This window comes from Tupaia chinensis, unplaced genomic scaffold, assembly GCF_000334495.1.
Source record: "Tupaia chinensis unplaced genomic scaffold, TupChi_1.0 Scaffold000119_1, whole genome shotgun sequence".
In the NCBI taxonomy this organism is placed as follows: Eukaryota; Metazoa; Chordata; class Mammalia; order Scandentia; family Tupaiidae; genus Tupaia; species Tupaia belangeri.
Window position 1 is genome coordinate 6,036,850 of NW_006159585.1, and position 19,868 is coordinate 6,056,717.

General features: G+C 48.1%; 1 protein-coding gene across 1 annotated transcript in view; it reads right to left on the reverse strand.

Moving 5' to 3' along the window:
- The window catches only part of PSTPIP2 (proline-serine-threonine phosphatase interacting protein 2), a 120,661-nt gene extending 107,945 nt beyond the window's left edge, over positions 1-12,716 (reverse strand). The window contains exon 1 of the mRNA XM_006144409.3: positions 12,501-12,716. Coding sequence (XP_006144471.1) covers positions 12,501-12,533 — 33 coding nt within the window. The 5' untranslated portion in view covers positions 12,534-12,716. The remainder of the gene's footprint in view (positions 1-12,500) is intronic.
- Positions 12,717-19,868: the final 7,152 nt, after the last annotated feature.

Consider the following 19,868-nt stretch of genomic DNA (forward strand, 5'->3'; position numbering starts at 1 on the left):
CACACACACACACACGCACCTGGCGTGAGTTTAAGCCACCAGGTCCAGGACTCGAGCTGCGGTTGGCTACATGGGAGTTCAGCGACATGGTCATTACACTAACTGCTGGTCCCAATAATTCTTTTTTTAAAAAATTAATATTAAAAGCCATTATTTTTAAGTGCCATGAGATATATCTCTTTGAGTGGATAATAGTCTCTTTTTTTCTTGCCAGAGGGCTTGTGTACACACCAGGGAGAGACAGAGACAGAAAGAGGAAGGGAGAGGGAGAGAGCACCTCTCCAATAGGTCACATTGTGATCCTGTCTCCTTTCCTTCATCCTGTCGGGATTTGGGGCATGCATATACATGCACCCACCACAGTTGGCTATAATAATAATCTCCTGGGACCAGCAGTTGGCATAATGGCTATATCGCTGGACTCCCACGTAGTTGACTGCGGTTTGCGTCCCGGACCCGGTGGCTTAAAACTCACACCGGGTGCGTGTGCCTGTGTGCCCAAGATCCCAAGAGGAGAATGGAGGAGAAAGGATTGTGGTGTGGCCATTCTCCCTTGGGGGGTGATTTATCACTTTCTGTCTCTCTGTCTCTCTCTGTCTTTCTGGCAAGCACATGTGCCCTATATCAAAAAACTCTCAAAATAATAATAATAATTTCCTAAAGGTGAGCTGTGTGTATCTCTCTCTTTGAGACCCCACAGCAGCTACCTAAGCTGGTACTTAACTTTTTTTTTTTGAGAGGTTTTTGCTATAGGGCACATGCGCTCGCCAGACAGAGAGAGAGAGAGAGACAGAAAGGGAGAAATCACCCCCCGGGGGGATGGCCACGCTGCAATCCCTTCTCCTCCATTCTCCTCTTGGGATCTTGGGCACACAGGCACACGCACCCGGTGTGAGTTTTAAGCCACCGGGTCCGGGACGCAAACCGCAGTCAACTACGTGGGAGTCCAGCGACATTGCCATTACGCTAACTGCTGGTCCCTGCTGGTACTTAACTTTATAGATAGTTGAGTGGAGCTGCCTGAGATTATGAAGTGAATGAGGAAGAAGTTCCCTTCTTCAATTTGTTGCTGTGTTTTCTCCTTTGTTCTCTCACCGGGGGGTCAGCCGCAAGCATGTGGGCTTTGCCCCTTAGGTGGGTGCCGTCCCCTTGTTGGGTATAAGACTTCTATTGGAGCCAGAGTTCACCCTGGCCATGTCATTCTTCTGAGCACAAGGCCACTATCCAGTCATAGTAGAACAGGTTCTTTAAACCATGCAAAGACACTTCCACTAAAGGGAATGCGAGGACAGAATGTTGACAAGGATGCGTAGCCACCACTCACTGCCACATAAGTTTCTCACTGTTCCTTCACTTGCGCATTCATTCATTCTAATATTCAGAGTGTCTGTTGCACCAGCAGGGAGGTGAGGACACAGTGCTGAACAGCACACCTCAGGGAACTTACAATCTAAAGGGAGGTAAACATTCAAGACGTAATTAAAGGACTGTGGATGTGCCCTAGGAGGGGACGTGCAGGATGCCACGGGCAGAGGCAGCAGGAGCAGTCTAATCATTCAGCTGGAAACAATAATTCATCGTGGTACATGGGGGTGCTGTAGCACAGTAAGTGCTGGGGAGATGGCAGGCCACAGCTCGGGGAGGTAAGCGAGGCTGTCAGACGTGGCTTTGTGGGCCATGGTCACTTTTGGACTCAAGTACAATGGGAAGCCATTGAAGGAATTTAAACAGCGGAATGTCATGACTTGACTGACATGACTATGTTTGTTTTTGTTGGTTTTATTTTTAAAGAAAGCTTTTTGGTATAGGGTACATGCACTCACCAGAGACAGAGAGATAAAAAGTGAGAAATTAGCAAATTAATGGCTATGCCAAATCCTCCATTCTCCTCTCAGGATTTTGGGCACACACGCACACACGCCTAACGTGAGTTTTAAGTCACCGGGTCCAGGACTCAAACCATGGTCAATTATGTGGGAGTCCAGCAATATAACCATTACACCAACTGCTGGTCCCTTGAGTTATGATTTTAAGGGCTCTAGATGACACAGCATCTGGAAAACAGTGGCTCCAACATGAGAGATCACTGAAGGAAAGCCCAGAATGGCAGCTATGTGGCAGGCTGGAGCAAAACCTTGGAACCAGGGCCTGGGAGCTCCACAGCAAGATACGGTGGGAAGGACTTTTTTTTTTTTTTTTTTTTAATGCCAGGAGCACAAGTACACACTAGAGAAAAGAAGAGAGAAAGAGCACAAATATCCCCCCACTGGGACATAGTCATGATTCAATTCCCTTTACTCCATTCCTCCTTCATGTCGAGATTTGGGGCACACACATTCACCTAGCATGTTTTTCAAGTTACCAGAGCCAGAATTCAGACTGCAGTCAGCCATGTGGGATCTGGTTCTCCATGTGTCATGCTTAACCACTGTGCCCCAAGACCAACCCAGATTTTTTATTTTTTTAAGAATTATTATATCATTGCATTTATCATTATTACTTTGTAATTTTCTAAAGGGCACACGCACTCACCAGAGAGAGAGAAAGTGAGAAAATAGAGATATAATTATAGTATACTAATTAGCTTTGAAGAAAACATCTTTATGTCAGAACAACATAAACAGCGATTATTGTTTTCAAGACAAGGATATTTCTTCCAGTAGTTAAGGGGAAACTACAGGTCTCTGTTTACCTAGAGAGAGAGCAAGGCTGAGGCAGTAAATGGAGTTTACCATCAGGTAACTGGAGTGCAGTGTTGATAGGAAGTCTTTACACTCTTGAGATCTCTGTACCTTTGAAATTCTTTCTAAATAAAACCTTAACAAGCCAGCAAGTAGTTAAGGTGACTGGATCAAAAATGGCCAGCAACGTGGTTCGAGTCCCAGACCTGTAGCTTGAAAATCACAATGGGTGTGTGTGCATGCATGCCCAAAATCCTAAGAGAATGGAGGATAAGGGACTATAGTATGGCCATACCCTTGGGAGTGGGGGTATTTCTTACATTTTCTTTCTCTCTCTGTTTCTCTCTCTCTCTGGCAAGCACATGTACCCTATAGCAAAACAAAACAAAACACAAAAAAAGAAGACAAACAGACCAACAGCCTAAACATTGTACAAAATAGCACATGGGTCAGCATGGACAGTCTGTTGTGATAAGTCATGTTTCTTCTATTTATTTTTCCAAAAGAAAAGGAAAAAGGCAGCCTCCTACACTGACCTGGAACACTGTATAGAGAAAAGCTATTGAGGAAAGCTGGATGCAGCACCCCTTAAACTCCAGGAAGGCCCCAGAAGGACTAGACTGCTCAAAGGCTTGGAGCAGACCCAGCTGCAATAGTGTGTGCTGGAAGCTGCTGCTCCACAGGCCGAGGCCACACAGAAGACCTGGTTCATTTCCCAGCCCACCCTGAAAGGCTGGGCACAGTGATAGGTTCCTGTAGTCCCAACTGCTAGGGAAGGCTAAGGCAGGAGCAACACAGCACGGTGAGACCATGCACATACATTACCACCACCTCCACCAAAAAAGTGGATGGGTTGGGAGGGAGGCTTGAAGAGGCCTCCTGGATTCCATATGACCGACCGTGAGCCTTGAAGATCGGCCCCTTACAGTTTGAAAAACACACCAGACATATGTGTGTGTGCGCGTACATGCCCCAAATCCCAACATGATGGAGAACTAGAGGAAAAAGAACTGCAGCACGACCACACCCCATTAGAGGATGTTTTCCCCTCTTCTTCTCTCTCTCTACCTCTGTCTGTTTCTCAGTCTCTCTCTGGTGAACATGTGTACCCTCTGAAATTAAAAAAAGGAGGGGCAGCAATTGTTGTAGTGCTTAAGGTACCAAACTCCCACATAGATGACCATGGTTCGAGTCCTGGACGTGGCAGCTTGCTTTCTCACCTTCCCCCTCTTTTCCCCGGCCCCATCTCTCTCTGGTGAGCACATGTGACCTGTAGCGAATTAAACTAATGATAATCTCTCTCTGGTGAGCACATGTGACCTGTAGCAAAAAACAATAATAATAATAAGTAAATAAAATTAAGTAAATAATTCTTAAAAAAAAAAAAAAGGCCTAGAGAAGAGAGAGAGCCATGGGTTGACAGCAAAACAATGGGCAAGTTCAGACATCCTCAAGACTTGCCCTGGTCAACCCCAGCCAGAGAGAGAGGCCCTGCTCACAGCAGGAGTAGGGTGCTGGGGCAGCGACTAGGAAACTGGCTTGGCCCAAGAGCATTGGGAATCCGGAAGACCGGGTCAAAATAAATATCTAGAGGACCTAATGAGGGCAGTTTGGGCCTCGAAGCCAAGTGAGGAGTTGGAAATCCCCTGAGATGAGAAGGCACTCCTTTCATTTACTTGATTAGAACAGGTTCTTCGGTCACCTGTGCATATCCACATCTGAAAGACGCTTGTGTCTGAGCATGGCAAAGACAGGGATTTTCCTTCCGTTGTGGCATGGCCATTCACCTGGAGCTCTGGAAACCATGTCTACAGTTGCTGTCTTACTCCGACAAGGTACCATTACAGTTAACCAAGACAAATCACATACTGCTTAAGCAGCACAAAGAAGGTACGCGTAGGGAAAAGTAGAAGAAATGACACATGCTCATGTGCCAATAGCAGGCAATTTCAGGTGGGGCCGATCCCAGTTTGAAGGTTGTTGCCATAGGGCATGTGCGCTTGCTGGAGACAGCGACAGAGAAAGGGAAAGCGAGAAATCACCTCCTACTAGAGGGGATGGCCATGCCGCAATCCCTTCTTCTCCAGTGTCCTCCATGGATTTGGGGGCACAAACACACACCCCCCCCAATGTGACCTTAAGATGCTATGTCCAGGTCTGAACCGCGATCAGTCTTGTTGGGGTCCAGTGCATTAACCACCACGCCACCTGCTGGCCCCTGATCCCAGTTCTAAAGAACCATGATTGGGCCAGCTAGTGAGGTGGTGTTCGAGGCAACTACATCCCATATGGCCAATGGTGTGGTTCAAGTCCTGGGCCCGTTGACCTGAAAGACACAACAGGCTTGTGTGCATGTTTGCCCAAAAAGCTGAGGGTGGAATGAAGGAGAATAGTGTGTGGCTATGCCCCTGGGAAGTGCTTTCTTTTTTTTTTTGGAGAGGTTTTCACTATAGGACGCATGCACTCGCCAGACAGACAGAGAGAGACAGAGAGACAGAAAGTGAGAAATCATCCCCCAGGGGGGATGGCCATGCCACAATCCCTTCTCCTCCATTCTCCTCTCAGGATCTTGGGCATGCACGCACACAGCGCCCGGCATGAGTTTTAAGCCACCGGGTCCGGGACACGAACCGCGGCCAACTACGTGGGAGTCCAGCAACATAGCCATTACGCTAACTGCTGGTCCCAATGAAAAGTGCTTTCTTAATGTCTCACTCTCTGTCTCTGCATAGCACACACACCCTCTGGCCACATTTTGAAAAAAGAATTGAATATTCCATTTTGAAACAAATACACCAAAAGTTTCCTTGAAATAAATACTTTCATGGAATATTTAAATAAGACTATTGATAAAGTGTATGTTAATTCCTACTTGTTCAGGGACATACTTAATCTGGCCACGGGCCTCTCAAAAATTTCAGAATGCTCTTCTTTTCCCTAATACAAGCCTTCACCAAGAGGGCTTCTTTTTGGATCTACCTCTTCATTCCTTCTCTTAGAGTAACTGTCTCCCTTTGCCATCTGTCTGCTGATGACAATCAAGCTGACAATGACAAGTGCTTATTATGTGCCAGGCACTGTACTCTGGTTTAATCCTCCAAACAGTCCTATGAGGGCTGGCAGGTCAGGGACTCAAACCCCAGTTGGACATGTGGGAGTCCAGCACTCCATCCACCATGGCAATTTTTTAAAAATATTAATACAATAAAATATTAAGATTCTTTCAAACCCTACTGCCTGGCACCCTGCTCCTCTCCTGGACACTCATCCTGAGCCCCTGCCAAGACCTGCCCATATCCAGCAAGCTTGACCCAGTGATGCTGAGGGTAGGGGGCTGGGCACAGAAGGGCTCAGCAGCCTGCTGGCCTGGGGCTTGGCCAGGACTACACCTGTGGGTAAATATTGCTAATAGCACTTCGTCTTCCTCCTCCTCTCCACCAACCAGTTCCTCCTGCTGACTTCCTTATTTCTGGGGCCCACATCATTCTTGGGTTCCCCTTACTCAGAGCCTCTTCTTCACTGCTCACCTTCAGGCTGTCTTGTCCTGTGGCTTTGACCCCTTTTATGACTGTCCATCTCTCTTTTGTCCTCTCTCTCTCTCCATGGTCTGCACCCTAGAACAGACCCCTCTACCTCTGGCCCCTCCGTTATGGACTCTCCCCACCTTCAGCCCCTTCTTCCTCCACATTGTTGAGGTCAGGTGTTCAAGACCAAAGCCTGCCCTTCTCATCTGGCTTCCTATGAGGAATCTACCCTCCAAAATTTAGGCAGAGAAGTTACTTCATAAATAGTCACTAAATCTAGTAAGCCGATACGCGCTTGAGTTTTCAAACCTAGCCAATCACACTTTCTCACCCCTGAAACACAAACATTTTGCTGTCACCTCAGTTCCAGCAAAAGCTTTGCCTGCTCTGCTCCCACAGAGCAGGAAAACCTTGCAGGCAGCTTTAGGTCATGAACAGCTTTCCTTCAACTGCCTCCTCTCCCAAGTCTTGGCTGACTGCGTCCTGTCTGCCTGATTCCTGGGACTCCCTAGGTAAGGTACTGTGGCAGGCCTTGCTCAGCTGGGGCTCAGCTGACGGTGACAGAGTGCCTACCCTCCAAGAGTGCATGGTGGGAGCTGGAGGAAGATGCAAACAATAACACACCAGTCACTTCTGTCAGTGCCAAAGGGGCTGTGCAGACAGGGACTCAGGGATGCGCTCACTCTGCACCAGTCTCATTTAGGCACTCGGTGCACCATTAGCCTAGGCACAGCCCTCCCCCACTGTCTAACAGCTCTAGGGGTCCAGCAGATGGCATGGAGGTTAAGTCACTGGATCCCAAATGGCCAGCTTTGCAGTATCAGTCCAGGAACTGGCAGCTTGAAAAACATGCAGGCTCATGTGCATGTATGCCCCAAATTCCAAGAGGAAAATGGAGGAATTGCAGCATAGTCATCCTCCGTGGGAGGTGATTCCCACTTTCTCTCTCTCTCCCTCTTTGTCTCCAGCAAGCACACTGCCCCATAGCAAAACAAAACAAAACAAACAAACAGACAAAAACAGAAACCAGCTCTAGGATCTTGAAACTGTTGCTTAACCTCTCAGCGACTGTAAAATGGAACAGCAAAGCTGCCCCACAGGAGATGTGAGGCTTCCACGAGCAGCCCGTACAAAGGACCTAGAGTAGCGCTCGACACCGATCTCTGTGCAGTACTGTGAGCTGTGATTGCTTTCCTATTTCATATCAATGGTCACAGGAAGTCAGAGGTGGAAGACACCTTTTCCAACTGTCACTCTAGATCTCAGGAACTTTATGAAAGTGTATACCCAAGAAGTTCTGTCCCCCAGACCTTTACCTTACCTCTAACTCTCAGTCCAGAACTCAACCCTGCCTCTCTCCCCTAACCATTCCTGCAAAGAGGGCTTAGAGAATAGCTGGGGGGTTGCCTGATAGTAGCCTGGGGGCTCTCTGAGGATAGGGGCTGCCGTTCTCACCACGCCCATGCCCTGCTACCCTTACAGACCCAGCTTATTCATGTCACAAACACCTGCCAAGTACCCGCTGAGTGCTAGCCCCTACAGGAGGCAGGGGTACTACTGAGCAGGCCCAGTGCCTGACCCAGGAGCTCACCTGCCTGTAGACCTCCAGATTCAAACCCTTCTATCCACATCTGAAAGACGCTTGTGTCTGAGCATGGCAAAGACAGGGATTTTCCTTCCGTTGTGGCATGGCCATTCACCTGGAGCTCTGGAAACCATGTCTACAGTTGCTGTCTTACTCCGACAAGGTACCATTACAGTTAACCAAGACAAATCACATACTGCTTAAGCAGCACAAAGAAGGTACGCGTAGGGAAAAGTAGAAGAAATGACACATGCTCATGTGCCAATAGCAGGCAATTTCAGGTGGGGCCGATCCCAGTTTGAAGGTTGTTGCCATAGGGCATGTGCGCTTGCTGGAGACAGCGACAGAGAAAGGGAAAGCGAGAAATCACCTCCTACTAGAGGGGATGGCCATGCCGCAATCCCTTCTTCTCCAGTGTCCTCCATGGATTTGGGGGCACAAACACACACCCCCCCCCCAATGTGACCTTAAGATGCTATGTCCAGGTCTGAACCGCGATCAGTCTTGTTGGGGTCCAGTGCATTAACCACCACGCCACCTGCTGGCCCCTGATCCCAGTTCTAAAGAACCATGATTGGGCCAGCTAGTGAGGTGGTGTTCGAGGCAACTACATCCCATATGGCCAATGGTGTGGTTCAAGTCCTGGGCCCGTTGACCTGAAAGACACAACAGGCTTGTGTGCATGTTTGCCCAAAAAGCTGAGGGTGGAATGAAGGAGAATAGTGTGTGGCTATGCCCCTGGGAAGTGCTTTCTTTTTTTTTTTGGAGAGGTTTTCACTATAGGACGCATGCACTCGCCAGACAGACAGAGAGAGACAGAGAGACAGAAAGTGAGAAATCATCCCCCAGGGGGGATGGCCATGCCACAATCCCTTCTCCTCCATTCTCCTCTCAGGATCTTGGGCATGCACGCACACAGCGCCCGGCATGAGTTTTAAGCCACCGGGTCCGGGACACGAACCGCGGCCAACTACGTGGGAGTCCAGCAACATAGCCATTACGCTAACTGCTGGTCCCAATGAAAAGTGCTTTCTTAATGTCTCACTCTCTGTCTCTGCATAGCACACACACCCTCTGGCCACATTTTGAAAAAAGAATTGAATATTCCATTTTGAAACAAATACACCAAAAGTTTCCTTGAAATAAATACTTTCATGGAATATTTAAATAAGACTATTGATAAAGTGTATGTTAATTCCTACTTGTTCAGGGACATACTTAATCTGGCCACGGGCCTCTCAAAAATTTCAGAATGCTCTTCTTTTCCCTAATACAAGCCTTCACCAAGAGGGCTTCTTTTTGGATCTACCTCTTCATTCCTTCTCTTAGAGTAACTGTCTCCCTTTGCCATCTGTCTGCTGATGACAATCAAGCTGACAATGACAAGTGCTTATTATGTGCCAGGCACTGTACTCTGGTTTAATCCTCCAAACAGTCCTATGAGGGCTGGCAGGTCAGGGACTCAAACCCCAGTTGGACATGTGGGAGTCCAGCACTCCATCCACCATGGCAATTTTTTAAAAATATTAATACAATAAAATATTAAGATTCTTTCAAACCCTACTGCCTGGCACCCTGCTCCTCTCCTGGACACTCATCCTGAGCCCCTGCCAAGACCTGCCCATATCCAGCAAGCTTGACCCAGTGATGCTGAGGGTAGGGGGCTGGGCACAGAAGGGCTCAGCAGCCTGCTGGCCTGGGGCTTGGCCAGGACTACACCTGTGGGTAAATATTGCTAATAGCACTTCGTCTTCCTCCTCCTCTCCACCAACCAGTTCCTCCTGCTGACTTCCTTATTTCTGGGGCCCACATCATTCTTGGGTTCCCCTTACTCAGAGCCTCTTCTTCACTGCTCACCTTCAGGCTGTCTTGTCCTGTGGCTTTGACCCCTTTTATGACTGTCCATCTCTCTTTTGTCCTCTCTCTCTCTCCATGGTCTGCACCCTAGAACAGACCCCTCTACCTCTGGCCCCTCCGTTATGGACTCTCCCCACCTTCAGCCCCTTCTTCCTCCACATTGTTGAGGTCAGGTGTTCAAGACCAAAGCCTGCCCTTCTCATCTGGCTTCCTATGAGGAATCTACCCTCCAAAATTTAGGCAGAGAAGTTACTTCATAAATAGTCACTAAATCTAGTAAGCCGATACGCGCTTGAGTTTTCAAACCTAGCCAATCACACTTTCTCACCCCTGAAACACAAACATTTTGCTGTCACCTCAGTTCCAGCAAAAGCTTTGCCTGCTCTGCTCCCACAGAGCAGGAAAACCTTGCAGGCAGCTTTAGGTCATGAACAGCTTTCCTTCAACTGCCTCCTCTCCCAAGTCTTGGCTGACTGCGTCCTGTCTGCCTGATTCCTGGGACTCCCTAGGTAAGGTACTGTGGCAGGCCTTGCTCAGCTGGGGCTCAGCTGACGGTGACAGAGTGCCTACCCTCCAAGAGTGCATGGTGGGAGCTGGAGGAAGATGCAAACAATAACACACCAGTCACTTCTGTCAGTGCCAAAGGGGCTGTGCAGACAGGGACTCAGGGATGCGCTCACTCTGCACCAGTCTCATTTAGGCACTCGGTGCACCATTAGCCTAGGCACAGCCCTCCCCCACTGTCTAACAGCTCTAGGGGTCCAGCAGATGGCATGGAGGTTAAGTCACTGGATCCCAAATGGCCAGCTTTGCAGTATCAGTCCAGGAACTGGCAGCTTGAAAAACATGCAGGCTCATGTGCATGTATGCCCCAAATTCCAAGAGGAAAATGGAGGAATTGCAGCATAGTCATCCTCCGTGGGAGGTGATTCCCACTTTCTCTCTCTCTCCCTCTTTGTCTCCAGCAAGCACACTGCCCCATAGCAAAACAAAACAAAACAAACAAACAGACAAAAACAGAAACCAGCTCTAGGATCTTGAAACTGTTGCTTAACCTCTCAGCGACTGTAAAATGGAACAGCAAAGCTGCCCCACAGGAGATGTGAGGCTTCCACGAGCAGCCCGTACAAAGGACCTAGAGTAGCGCTCGACACCGATCTCTGTGCAGTACTGTGAGCTGTGATTGCTTTCCTATTTCATATCAATGGTCACAGGAAGTCAGAGGTGGAAGACACCTTTTCCAACTGTCACTCTAGATCTCAGGAACTTTATGAAAGTGTATACCCAAGAAGTTCTGTCCCCCAGACCTTTACCTTACCTCTAACTCTCAGTCCAGAACTCAACCCTGCCTCTCTCCCCTAACCATTCCTGCAAAGAGGGCTTAGAGAATAGCTGGGGGGTTGCCTGATAGTAGCCTGGGGGCTCTCTGAGGATAGGGGCTGCCGTTCTCACCACGCCCATGCCCTGCTACCCTTACAGACCCAGCTTATTCATGTCACAAACACCTGCCAAGTACCCGCTGAGTGCTAGCCCCTACAGGAGGCAGGGGTACTACTGAGCAGGCCCAGTGCCTGACCCAGGAGCTCACCTGCCTGTAGACCTCCAGATTCAAACCCTTAAAATGACCAATGCTATGAAGGAACAGAATGTACACCATGTGAACAGGTTAATACAGCTTACTGTGTGCAATCAGGAAAGGTTTCCTGGCAGAAGAGGCATTTGGGCTGAAATCTGAAAACCACATATCACACTTTGAGGGGGCCAAGGCAAGCCTCCTGACCTGCTTTATGCCAGTTTCTGTAATGAGACCCCCTAAGCCTTATATTAACCTAAAGAACTCCCGGGCCTCCTGTGCTGCCTGATGTGAGGTCCTTGGCCCTGTCTGCGAATCTCTCACTACCCTGCACCCTGCAGGTGGGTAGTGCCCCAGGAGGCCCTCACTTGGAAGGGCCTGACTGTCCCTGGGATAGCAGGGCCAGGTTTCTCCACCCAGCAGTCCCCGACAGAGAAGGGGGACTTGTAGGCAACCCAGAGGCTAAAGGGCCGCAAACAGGAGCCCAAGCAAGGAGCTGAGCACTCGGAAGCTCTTCCTCGAGGTGTGCAGCTTCCTACTCCTCTCTTGGAGGAATGAGGGCAGATGCTCTGAATGAGGGGCAGGACCCCTGAGGGGGCGCCTGAGGAGTGAGAGGAGTGCGGGAGGACTAGCCCAGCAAGAGGGGCAGACCTGCCGCCTCCGGGCTGGGCGGGCCGGCCCTCCACGCTCGGTATGCCTTCCCCGGCTTGGAAGTCTCCCCAGCTCCTAGAGTCTCACGCGCGCCTCTGCCTATCCGTGGTGACCAGACTGGCAGGGCGACAGTCTGGGAAGGGGGCTCAGAAAACAGAGCTATTGGACTGGGCAAAGCTTCTGCAGAGAAAGGGCTGTACTTTTTCTGGAAAAGACCCCTCAGAAGTGTCAGTCGCGGTCGGCCGGGCGAAGCTCACGCGCCCCCACCCCAGTCCCCCCAAATCGATCACATCTCAACCTCCGGAGCCACCGCGCGTCTCTCCGGGTGGGTCGTTCTTCCCCGTGAGTGTCGGTTTTCTCCTCTGAGAAATGAGGGAGGGCGTCCAGGTTCTAGGGAGTCTGGGCTATACCTGGCCCCCCGGAGTACGGGACTTGCAGACATGAGGTAGTACAGGGCCTGGACCCAGGGAGAACCGCGGCCTGGCGACCCCTCACACCGGAGCCCAGCCGAGCTCCGGGCGCACCGCGCGGCGCACAGTCACCGAGGCTCCGCCGCCCGGCCGCTCCGCGCTGACCTCCTGCCCTCGCCCGGGCCCGAACCCGGCTATGGCTGTCGCCCGCGGACTTACCCAAAAGTTCCCCTTGAACAGAGAGCCCGTCATGCCGGCGTGACGGTGGGCGCGGAGGAGAGCGAGGTGGCCGTGGGATCGCACGGGAGTTTGACTGTCACAGCCCGCAGTCCCGACTGGCGACTTCTGCGTTCCCCAGCCGCTCAGGAAAGCCCGCCCCCAGGCCCTAAGCCACTCCCAATTCGGACGGCGGGAGCGGGAGCCGAGCTCTGCGCCTGCCCCGGCGCTGGAGGGCCAGAGACTGCGCGCGCTGTGCGCGCCGCGAGGGGTGCGCCCGCGCGGGGACCGAGATGACTTACAACCGGCGGAGTCAGGCTACGATCATAAGGCAGCCCTGACTCCGTTCCCATTAGGTGGCCTTTGGGGATTGGAAAGAACTTGGTGTCTCCTTCCCCCATCGTGGATCCAGGACCTGCCCGGCAACCTCCCTTCAAGATCCCTTGCGGAGAAATTCGGCTCTGTGGTGTGGCGGAAGGAGGCTTGTTCTAGCCCGGTCAGAGGGTGGCCTCGAGGACACAGGGTATACTCCATGAAACCCGGGGACTGACAACGCCGGCGTCGCTTAGGGTGTTGACGTTTCAGCGATTCTGGTGGACGACCACAGGGTGTTCACCTGCTACTCATCAGGACCCCCTCCTCCGCCCCCAGCACAGTTTAGTACAAAGTGTCACGGAAAGGTCATTGAGGCTGTTGCTCTTGACCCGAGGTTGCTTAGTGGGATTTTCACAGGGCACTCAGGAGCTCAGCTCGTCCCAGACTTCCCACCAGCTCTCAGGACCAAAGACTTCTCTGCCAATCCTGCCCCAGCAGGAACCCAAGCTTCTTTCCTGGCCCTTTACTCCTCCATACCCGTAAATATAACCCCAAGACAAGTCAGATCACCTGACCTTTGTAGGTAACAGCACCTCTGTGACAAAATGATGGCCAACAGGGTGAATGAGTTGCCCAAAATCACAACTTACTTAAGGAATGAAGAAGAATCAAGGTCAGACTTTTGCCCATCTTAGCAGGGCCAGAGACGAAAACAAACGTCATTCCTAGGCAGAGCAAACCTGGGCAAAGAGTAGGTGCTCAGCGGGGAGGATGAAGGTCCAGCATACCCAGACTGGCTCCTGCCCAGCCCACAACCCCAGCCTAGACAGGTAAGCATTTGCCTCTTGAGCAGGCGGTAGGTAGATGGGTCCAGGCACAGGGAAAGGGCAACTGCTGGGATGACTGGAAGGACAGCAAAAAGGTTCTGTCCCTGTAATACCACCCCCCAGTCCCACTGTGATGGACTCCCCCCAGTAAAGTCATCAACATCTACAAAGATGGAGCATGGCCTCCAGCCCTGGGGCTCTCCAAGGGCATAATCCATTGACCTGTTTTTCACTTTTTTTTTTGGCGGGGGCGCCCGGGGGGGGGGGGATTTAAATAGTTAGGCTAGGGGCCAGTAGGTGGTGTATCTCCTGCTCACTCTGTCTCTCTCTGATCAAATTAAAATAAGTTAAATTTTTAAAAAAATTTTTAAATAAATAGGGACCAGCAGTTAGCATAATGGCTATGTTGCTGGACTCCCATGTAGTCAACCGTGGTTGGAGTCCTGGACTCAGTGGCTTAAACTCACGCCGGGCACATGTGCATGCATGCCCAAGATCCCAAGAGAATGGAGAAGAAGGGATTGCAGCATGGTCATCCCCCCTAGAGGGTGATTCTCGGTTTCTGTCTCTGTCTGTCTCTTTCTGGATAGCGCACCCGCCCTATAGCAAAAACCTCTTCAATAAATAAATAAATAAACAAACAAATAAATAGTAAATAGTGAGGCTAGAGTGAAGGTAGAGAAGCCTGGCAGCTCCATCAAGCGGCAGGAGGGGCCATAGTAGGCACTGGGGGAACAGGCTAAACCAACTGCAGGGAGAGACAGCATGTCAGTGTGTGGAGTTGGAGCTGCAGTTGACAGCTACATTCTACATGGCAGACTACACAGTGTGAGTCCTGAACCTGGCAGCCTGAAAACACTTGGGAAGCATGCTCAAAATCGCAAAAGGAGGGAGAGATGGAGAAAAGACTGAAGTGTGACCATGCCACCTGCTGGCCCCCAAAATTTATTTTTGAAAAGTAAATAAAAACCATTTGAATATGAGTGTGCAGTAATTAAATATTATATGTATATATGTACACATATATTTATAAAATTAAAAGAAATGGTACTGACTAGGGAGATAAAGTACTGGGCCAGCAGGTGATGTGGTGGTAAAGGCGCTGGAATTTCCACATGGCTTACTGTGGTTCAAGTCCCATACCTGGCAGCTTGCTTTCTCACTCTCCCCTTCTTTCTCTCTGTCTTTCTCTGGCAAAACTCATGTAAAAAATAGTAATAATAAATAAATAATTCATAAAAAGAAACAAAGTACCAAAGATGTACCAAGATTTGTCTTGGAAGCTTTAAATATTTGGGACAAATATTTTAGGTAAAATTTGAATTGCCTACATTTTTATTTTTAATATTTGTGTTATTTTTAAAGTCTTAGAAAATTTCACCAGCTTTCTCATGATACATTGGGCTTGATTTTCAGGACTCAAGCCCTTAAGATCCTTGAATTTTAACTCTCTTCCACCACCTGCTGGTAAACTTGGAAATCGTAAATGGTTGTCCACATTGCGGGGAAACATCCATTCCTCAAAACATTTCTTTTGCTCACTAGGACAGGTATTGTGAGTAAAAGTAAAATGTTTCTTTTTTCTTTTTCTTTTTCTTTTTTTTTTTTTTCGGAGAGGTTTTTGCTACAGGGGGCATGCCCTCGCACTCGCCAGAAATACCAAGAGACAGAAAGTGAGAAATCACCCCTCCCAGGAGGGATGGTCACACCACAATCCCTTCTTCTCCATTCTCCTCTCGGGATCTTGAGTGGGCACGCACATTCACGCGCCCAGTGTGAGTTTAAGCTGCCAGGTCCGGGACTCAAAGTGCGGTCAACTACATGGGAGTCCAGCAACATAGCCATTACGCCAACTGCTGGTCTCAAATGTGTCTATATCTAAGGATCTATAACCAATTTAGGATATTACACTGACAAAGTTAACTACCATTACTACTACTACAGCAATTATGATATAATGAAATTAAGTGGTTAATGCATTTAAGATAACCACTACGAATATGTTGGCATACGGTCTTCTGATTATGTACATTTTTATGGCTAAATGCTCATTCATAGGGTTCTGCCTGTGGACGATGCCAGGAAAGCACAGCTCAAGTCTCTCTTCCCATTGCCGTCATGTCTAAGTCAGAGGCTCCTAAAGTGCCAGAACAGCTGCAGAAACTCTTTATGGGAAAGTTGAGCTTTGAAACAACAGATGAGAGCCTGAGGAGCCATTTTGAGCAATGGGAAATGATCATGGACTATGTGGTAATGTGAGATCCAAACATGAAATGCCCCAGGGACTTTGGGTATGTCACGTGTGCCACTGTGGAGGAGGTGGATGCAGCCATGAATGCAAGACCACACCAAGGGGTGGAAGAATTGTGGAACCAAAGAGGACTGTCTCAAGAAAAGAATCCCAAATACCGAGTGCCCTCTTAAAGATCTTTGTTGGTGGCATTAAAAACACTGGGGACCAGCAGATGGCATAATGGTTACATTGCTGAACTCTCAGGTAGTCAACCACAGTTCAAGTACCGGACCCAGTGGATTCACACTTGGCATGTGTGCGTGTGTGTCCAGGATCCCAAGAGGAGAATGGAGAAGGGATGTGGAGAATGGAGGAGAATGTGGCATGACCATCTCCCCAGGGGGTGATTTCTTGCTTTTTGTCTCTCAGGAGAGCATACATGCCCTATAGCAAAAATCTCTTTAAAAAAAAAAAAAAAAAAGAAAGACACTGAAGAACATCATGTAAGAGATTTCGAATATGGGAAAATTGAAGTGACTGAACTCACAACTAACCAAAGCAGTGGCAAAAAACAGTGGCTTTGCTTTTGTAACCTTTTGATGATTATGACTTTGTTGATAAGATTGTCATTCAAGGGACCAGCAGATGGCATGTGGTTAAGGGCGATGGACTCCCACATGGCCGACTGTGATTTTGAGTTTCAGACCTGGCAGCTTGCTTTCTTACTTTCCCTCTCTCTCTCTCTCTCTCTCTCTCTCTCTAGTCAAAAATTAAAGTTACAAAAAAGGTTGTCATTTAGAAATACAACTATGAAGGAAAGCCCTGCCCAACCAAGAGATGACTAGTGCTTCCTCCAGCTCAAGAGGTCAAAATGGTTTTGGAAACGGGTGGTGGTTGTAGAAGTGGTTTTGGTGGTACTGACATTTGGTTGTGGAGCAAACCTCAGTGGTTGTGACAGCTTTGGTGGCAGCTACCATGATGGTGGATGCAGTGGAAGTAAGGATAGCTATAATGGATTTGGGAATGATGGAAGCAATTTTGGAGGTGATGGTAGCCATGATGATTTTGTTAATTACAACAATCAATCTTCAAGTTCTGGACCCACGAACGGCGGAAATTTTGGAGACAGAAGCTCTGACCATTATGGCAGTGGAGGTCAATACTTTGCCAAACGGCGAAATCAAGGTGGCTATGGTGTTCCAGCAGCAGCAGTAGCTATGGCAGTGGCAGAATTAACTGCCAGGAAACAAAACTTCGCAGGAGAGGAGAGTCAGAGAATAGGGAAGCACAGTTACAACAGATTTATGAACTCAGCCAAGGACAGTGCTGGCGGGGCCTCCCTGCTACAAAGAAAACATGTTTTAGACAATACTCGTGTATGGTAAAAATATGAGGACAGTATCTGTGACTATTTGTGTAACAGGTTATTTTACTTTCTTCTTTTTTTTTTTGGAGAGGTTTTCGCTATAGGGCACATGCGCTCACCAGACAGACAGAGAGCTGCAGAGAGACAGAAAGTGAGAAATCACCCCCTAGGGGGGATGGTCTCGCCGCAATCCCCTCTCCTCCATTCTCCTCTCGGGATCTTGGGCACGCACGCACATGCGCCCAGCATTAGTTTTAAGCCACCGGGTCCGGGACGCAAACCGCAGTCGACTACGTGGGAGTCCAGCAACATAGCCATTATGCTAACTGCTGGTTCCCGAGGTTATTTTAGTTTCTATTCTGTGGAAAAGTGTAAAGCATTTCAACGAAGAGTTTTAAGAATTATTTTAACTTCATTATTATTTTCCAATTTAACCAGAGAGAGAGGAAAAGTGAAAAAGGCAGGCAACAGGTCCAGGACTTGAACCATGTTGGCCATGTGGGAGTCCAGTGCCTTTAACCACACCATCTGCCAACCCCTATTATTATTTTTTAATTTGACTAAAGAGAGAGAGAGAGGAGAGAATGTGAGAAAGCAAGCCAGCAGGTCCAGAATTCAAACCACGGCCAACCAAGTGAGGAGTCTAGTGCCTCAACTACCATGCCCACCAGCCAGCTCAAAATCTTGATTTAACTTTGCAGTATTTTTGAAAGACTTTCTAAAGTTGTCTACACTTTTTTCCTTGCTCAAATTAGGATAGCTCACAGTGATGCCTGCAGTGTAAAACGGACACACTCACAAGTTATTTAAAATCCTGGGGCCGGCAGGGGGTATGGTGGTTGAAACACGGCTCCCACATGGCTGACTGCAGCTCTGAGTCATGGATCTGGCAGTTTGTTTTCTGTTTCTGGTGAGCACATACACCCTATAGCAAATTCAAAATACTAATAAACAAACCAGAAAATCTTTGTGAAAATTGGCCAAGTCATCAAAATGTAAAATGCTGTTTTATCTTTTGACTCGACAATTCCATTCCAAGTAACTTACCCTCTAATTACAACCACAAGTTGGCTGCCTGGCACAAGATGTCTAGCTTTTGGCCTATCTCAGCTTTGACATGCCTTCTTCACTAAGCTTAATCATTTCTGGTTTATTTAAAGTGAGAGATATCTAACTCTTCCTTCCACTTGGAGGATACCTGGAGGTTATTAGAGGGCATCAGAAAAGTCATGGCATTTTTTGCATAGAAACAGAAAAATACATTATGACGTTTCCTACAACCCAGTAATTGGCATTTCAGTATTTTCCCAGGGAAGAAGCCTGAAGAGAGGGAGATGGAGCATGACCAGTCAGTACACACATATTCACTAAGTTCACCATCTTACTGGAGTGTGGTTGATGGTGCAAACAACTGTATCAAAAATCACTTTTCAGTTGTAGTGAAAACATTTGCATTACAAATTACCAAAATATAAGATAGAATGAGAATATGCTATTGGAAACAGCACTAAGATTTGTTAGACAGTTGCCACTTATCTTCAGTTTGTAAAAACACACAAAGTAAAGTATGCCTGTATGTACATAATACACACACACATATACACACACATCCCATTCTCTCTACAGGGCACACGCACTCCCCAACAACAGACAGGTAAAGTAAGAAATCACTCCCCAGGGAGCATGCTGATGCTACAATCACTTCATTCTCTCAGGATTTTGGGCAGGTATGCAGGAGTCCAGTGTTTTCCAAGCGGCCACATCCAAGACTCAAACCATCCAAATGGCCATGTGGATCCAGTGCCTTAACCAGTCATCTGCTAGCCCAAACACAAACCTTTACAACTCAGAATATAAGACCAACTGGTGGCATCATGGTTAAGGCACCAGACTTCCATGACTGACCACAGTTCAAGCCCTGGACTCCGGCAGCTTGAAAAATCACATGGGGCAGAAGGAGGTTCCACATGGCTCCTGTGAACTAGTGCAAAGCGTGCCGCGCAGTTTTCTATTTTGTGATTTTTTTTTTAAAAAAAGGAAAACAGTAATTACAATTTTTTTCAGCTTTTTTTTACTTTTTTTCTTTTTGTTGTTCTCTTTTGCATTTCTCTTTTTCTTGTCTCTCCACTCTCCAATATCCATTTAATGTGTTTTTAGAAGGATCTAAGAGGGCTGGCAAGTGGCGTGGTGGTTAGGGGCGCTGGACTCCCACATGGCCAACCATGGTTCAAGTCTCGGACCTGGTGGCTTGCTTTCTCACTTCCTCACTCTCTCTGTCTCTCTCTGATCAAACTGGAAAATAACAATGATAATAATAATAAATAAAGTTAAATAAAATAATTCTTTTTTTTAAAAAAAAGAAGGATCTAAGAGCATTGTAGTTAAACATCCAAATACTAATAGGGTTAAAATATTCCTCAATACCTACTGAATCTGCTGCACCAGCGATCACAACAGAATGGCAAAGAGATTCTAGATCACCTCTGTCTGCTTGCTTCTGAACATTCAGACTGAATTTCAAGAATTTGAAAGAAATACACCATCCATCAGATGACAAGAAATCACGCCGGATAACAAGAAATATGGGAAAACAATACCTCTCCTCCAAGGGAAAAGAGTAACTCTTCTTC